Here is a 5,579-nt window from a genome sequence, read left to right as displayed (position 1 = left end):
GGTGATTCTTTTTCTATTCCTATATATATGGGTCCGTGCAGCATTTCCACAATATCGTTATGATCAATTAATGGGACTTGGCCCATTCACGCCCAAATATAAAATTTTTAATTTTGTACAATGTTTGTTTTATTGTTATTTTTTTCCATTTTCCCATCATTTCAACTCTCCTAAAGAAACCGCTTTTTGTTCATGAAACTTCTATTTTAAAATCTTTTTTTTTTTTTTTTTTTTTTTTTGCTCTTAGAGACCGTTTGGATGGGCTTATGGCTTTTGACTTATAAGCCACAAGTCATAAGTTAGAAATTCTAGCTTATGACTTTTGGCTTATTTTGTTGTTTTAGCTTAAAAACAACACTATAAAAGTGCTTAAAATCTATTTTGGCTTAAAAGCACCTAAGATAAGCCAATCCAAACAGGCTCTCACTCTTAAATTTGAAGTGTTGTATCATTTTGAGGTGTCTACTTGTGCACACCCAAAGTTGGAGGACATACTTACCAGCTGAGACCAAGTTTGAGGGCCTGTTTGGTAACATTATAAAGTGGTTATAAAGATCAACACATTTGCACATCTGAATAGAACAGTATACATGTAAAAGCTGAGCTATTCGTATTAACTAAACAATCTACTTGATACGCACACTTTTAGAATTGTGGGCACTATTTTTTCATTTTTCCCTTCCAATTTTATTGAAATCCAAATTGAACCTATAAATAAAAAATCAACCCGAAATTCTTTGCTTTTAGTGTATACTACTATAATAACGCCCTGCAACACCCTAAAACACTGATATACATGATACAACTTCCACTTCAAGGTTTTTTTTCTTAGACAATTGATGAAGCTGACAAATGATAAAACTCTTAAAGTGTAGCAGAAGTGAGATTACTAACTATAACTATCTCATATCATATCTTAACTCTTCTTGACATACCCAAAAGAAAGTAAATCTGAAACAACGATGTTTCTACTCAAACAATGGTCAGAAGTTCATAAGCTGCAGCCAAAAAAGATAAACAGGACACCGATAGAGTAGCTCGTAAAACCTTTTACTCATAGATCCAAGAGTGAAGACTGCTCTGCCACTCTGCAACACCTTCAGGAAACCAAAGAGCAATTTCCTTCTTAGAGCTCTCAATGGAATCACTTCCATGAATAACGTTCCTGCACAATTGCGAAGGTTCTCAAACTTCCAGCTACCTCGCTAATTTGATGGGGCAAACATACCAATTTACTGGTCATCTCAAACAGCGTAAACAGATAAGAGGGGAACTGAAAAGGATCTGCTTTCCAAGATAAGATGTAGACCTAAGGACCTAAAATAGAACTTAAAATTTTAAAGATAAATCATGGACTAGTTCAACTTGTGGAATAGCAATATAACAGTTGCTGCTATCAAAGCAATAAAAGGAAAGGGTAACTTGGCTCAGATGACATTTTGGGTGTGTTTGGTATGAAGGAAAACGTTTTCCTGGAAAATAAGTGGATTTATTTTTTGCGGTAAGTAAACAGAAAATATCGTCCGAAAAGCATTTTATATAATCTAGGCAAACATTATGGGGGTGAGGGTGGAAGGTTTCACTGTCGGGTTGGTGGGGCTGGGGGCTATGGGGGTGGAGGTGGAGTGTGTTGGAGGGTGGAGATGAGAGAATTAATGTGGAATGCCAATTATTTAACTTGTTTTGCCTATTTCCACTGACATTTTCCTCACTGTTAAGAAACTTATTTTTCTAGAGAAATTGTTTTCTAAAACTTTTGACCACCCAAACATGGAAAAAAGTAGAAAACAGTTTCTGGTTTCGTCCATGCCAAACACACCCTTCCTCATGACATAATCAGCACTATGACTAAGCAAAAAAAAATTAAAGATGAACACGAATGGAATTTGGCAATTCCACTAACAATGAACTTCGGCAATTTTGAGCTCATTGTTCTACATTCTTTTAGAACTCCAGTCCATGTTAAAGACACTGATAAAATTCTGCAACCAGTGATTATCCTTACGATCTCAATAACCGAGCAATCAACATCACTAGCAGTATAAGAGCTTGAAAGACTGAATTATGTTACATGATTGAGCAACGAAGTTATAAAGAGTTTTAACTTGGGGTTAGGTGTGTTGGAACACATAATTAATCCTAACTATTGGCACATTGGCTTGAAAGAAATGCACGCTACAGAAAACACTAATCTGGAAGTTAAATGTTTTACCTCCCAATGTCAATAGCAAAATCACCACGGATGGTGCCTGCAGCAGAGTCCAAGGGGTTTGTTGCTCCAATTATCTTCCTACCAGTAGTAACTACACCCTTACCAGCCCATACCATCGCAACAACGGGACCAGACACAATGTATTCCACAAGCCCATTGAAGAAAGGCTTTGCAGACAAGTCAGCATAGTGCTTCTCAGCGAAAGCACGATCCACGGTTATAAGCTTCAAGCCTAGATCCAAACACAGTAGCCAACACAACAAGTTTAGTTCTAGCAAATTAATCAAAAGGCCCCCAAAAAATGCAAGAAACTTACAATCATCTAATAAAGTTGTTACCTACATATCAAACAAAAAAAAAACAAGAAATGAAAATACCAAATGATGACTGGTAGAATCATTTTGTCCTGGCAACAATACTTAGATAAGCTGACCACATAATTTTCTTCTTCTATTGTATGCTAATAATCACCATAGAGACCACAAGAAAGCACTGTAAAACATCGTGTTGACTAAATTTTACACTGGGAAAAGATCTTATCCTTTACAACGGGGAATAATAGTTACTTCCTCATTTTCAATTTGGTTGTCTTACTTCCCGTTATAGCCTATTTAAAAAAAGAAAGCCAATTTCTATATTTAGTAACTATTTACACCAACATCTTACATGGCATATTTAAGACCACAAGATTCAAAGAGCATTTTGGCACATTATACACATCTTTAATCTAACACCACATTCAAAAGTATTTTTAATTTCTAAAACTACATTCCGAGTCAAACTAAGACAAACAAATTGAAAAAGAGGGAGTAATAATCTTAGAAAATATTAGCTGAATCATCATCATGCAAATCCCTATGGGTCCTGGTTGTAATCACTAATCATGATGATGACGGCGATTAGGGGTGGAGGGAGAGTGTTAGCCGAACCCAGTAGCTTTGGTTCAAACTCTATAGACTATAGTTGTCTTAAAAGTTCTTTGATTATGTATAGATATTTAATTTAAAACCCAGTAACCTAAAAAAAATTAGACTCTAGAACCCATAATTTTCAAATCCTGACTCCGCCTCTAACTGTGTGATAAAAAAAAATGTTACATTAAAAAGTCCTTGTTGTTAGATCGATTTATCTAAATACAATACCAGCAAGCAACTAATCATCCTACTAATCAGAATTAAGGAGAATGTAAGGTCAAACTTTACCTTTCAAAGAGAAACCTTTCTTCTCAAATCTTCCAATAATCTCACCGACCTGAAACATAAAATCAACAATAAATACAAAATTAATCAAAGGAAAACAACTTCAATTCATCCCAATTCTTTAGCATCTGCGTTTAAAATACTAGATCCACCATATCTAGGAATTATAACAAACAAAACAGAGACCACAGAATTCAAAGTACATTTTAATACACATTTCTAATTCAGGACGACAAGATTTAAAAGTGTTTTATTTTTTAAACTCCATGTCTAATCAAAACTAATACAGTAAAATTGGGACGGATGGAGCACTATTTAAAGAACAAAAACAATTAAAAGAAAGAATTACATCAAACAGGGATTAACAAAAGGGCAGCTCAATAAAATTAATAAAAAAAAATTTGAATCGAAGAGCATAAGTTAATAGATATATGAACCAGGCCACGTTGGACACCATCAGGCTTGATCATGATAAAGGTCTGCTCCATTTTTTGTTTATGTGATTAGTTCTGAACTATGCACTAAAGTAGTGAGAGTGGAAGAATAAGTTGTGTTTGTATGAATGTGGGGGAGTATGGCTATTATTATAACAAGAACGGAAAAGGTCCAAAAATAGCTCTAGGCAAATGACTTACAAATATCCTTCATCCATCTATTGATTCAAAAATACATTCATCCATCTATTTGATCCAAAAATATCTCCAACCTATTTTTTTGGCTCAAGAATACCCCTCAAACTAGCACTCTAATTTTGATGGTATTTTTTCAATTTTAAAATGTCACGTGGCTTATTTTGATTGGACACATATATTATTTTATTTTTATTTTTTTGCATTTCGTGAATTAATCAACGAATTTTTTTTTTTTTTTTTGCATTTCGTGAATAAAAAAACGAAATAGGAAATTATAATATATATATATATATATATATATATATATATATATATATATATATATATATATATTTATTTTTATTTTTGCATTTCGTTGGTATATATTTGTTTTTGCATTTCGTTGGTAAAAACGAAATTTGAAATAATTTTTTTTGTATTTTTGTATTTCGTTTATATAAAAAAATAGGAAAATAATTTTATTTTCATTTCGTTTATACAAAAACGAAATAGGAATACATACATACATACATATATATATATATATATATATATACCAATGAAATAGGATAAATATATATATATTTTTTGTATTTCATTTATATAAAAACGAAATAGGAAAATAATTATTTTTTTTCGTTTGAGGGGTATTCTTGAGCCAAAAAAATAGGTTGGGGGTATTTTTGGTAGATATACCAACGAAATGCAAAATATATATATATATATATATATTCCAATTTCGTTTTTATATGAACGAAATTAATTTTTTTTTTTTATTTCATTTTTTAATACACGAAATGCAAAAAAAAAAAAAAAATATATATATATGTGTCCAATCAAAACAAGCCACGTGACATTTTAAAATTGAAAAATACCATCAAAATTAGGGTGTTAGTTTGAGGAGTATTCTTGAGCCAAAAAAATAGGTTGGGGGTATTTTTGGACCAATAGATACATGAAGAGTATTTGTGAGCCATTTCCCATACGTTAGGTGTATTTTTGGACCTTTTCCATAACAAGAAAAAGAACCCGTGATCTATGGTACTTGGGATGTTCTGTTTTGAGAAATACTACGTGTGAGTATTTGGTGATGTTTTGAATTTAGCCAACCATGAAGTTCCACGTTATGTTTGGTTTCCTAACCTCCAACACTAATTTTAATCTCCCATATAATTATTAACCTTTTTTTTTCATTTTTTTTTACGCCTCCTCCCGAGCTCCTCCATTTTTGTTACCTTGGTGACCGAATCCATAACCTTTGGATTGAAAGTGAAAGGTGTTTACCATGAACAACCCCCTCTTTTTGCATAATTATTAAGCTCATAGATGAGAAAATACTTTTTTTTCGACCATTATCTGGTATTTGCTTGGAGTTCTATTAGTTTGGTTCATGCCGAAAAGTTTCACTTTGAGGGTGTGTTTGGTTACGAAGGAAAAAGTTTTTGATGAAAAATATATTTCAAGACAATAAGTGAATTTCTTACTTATTTTCTTGTGTTCGATATGTAAGCAAAAAATATTATCTTAAAAGCATTTGTATATAATTCTAGACAATTA

At 32.4% G+C, this 5,579-nt stretch overlaps 1 protein-coding gene across 1 annotated transcript; it reads right to left on the bottom strand.

Annotated features, from left to right (window-relative positions):
- Positions 1 to 774: 774 nt before the first annotated feature.
- LOC132640748 (nucleoside diphosphate kinase 1-like) lies at positions 775 to 4,003 on the bottom strand. The gene is made up of 4 exons (XM_060357504.1): positions 3,849 to 4,003; positions 3,415 to 3,463; positions 2,213 to 2,444; positions 775 to 1,165 (listed from the first exon to the last, which is right to left on the bottom strand). The coding sequence occupies exons 1-4, from the start codon at positions 3,897 to 3,899 to the stop codon at positions 1,051 to 1,053; spliced, it is 447 nt and encodes a 148-aa protein (XP_060213487.1). The 5' UTR covers positions 3,900 to 4,003; the 3' UTR covers positions 775 to 1,050.
- Positions 4,004 to 5,579: the final 1,576 nt, after the last annotated feature.

Source organism: Lycium barbarum, chromosome 5 (genome assembly GCF_019175385.1).
Source record: "Lycium barbarum isolate Lr01 chromosome 5, ASM1917538v2, whole genome shotgun sequence".
Classification (NCBI taxonomy): domain Eukaryota; kingdom Viridiplantae; phylum Streptophyta; class Magnoliopsida; order Solanales; family Solanaceae; genus Lycium; species Lycium barbarum.
The sequence above is the reverse complement of the archived record's forward strand: the minus strand, read 5'-3'. Positions and strand labels throughout refer to the sequence as shown.

Coding starts and splice junctions, on each gene's coding strand:
- LOC132640748 (XM_060357504.1), bottom strand. CDS start 3,899: ATGGAGCAGACCTTTATCATGATCAAGCCTGATGGTGTCCAACGTGGC. Junction 3,464..3,848: donor ATGGTGTCCAACGTGGCCTG/GTTCATATATCT, acceptor TTTATGTTTCAG/GTCGGTGAGATTATTGGAAG. Junction 1,166..2,212: donor TTTGCTATTGACATTGGGAG/GTAAAACATTTA, acceptor GCAATTGTGCAG/GAACGTTATTCATGGAAGTG.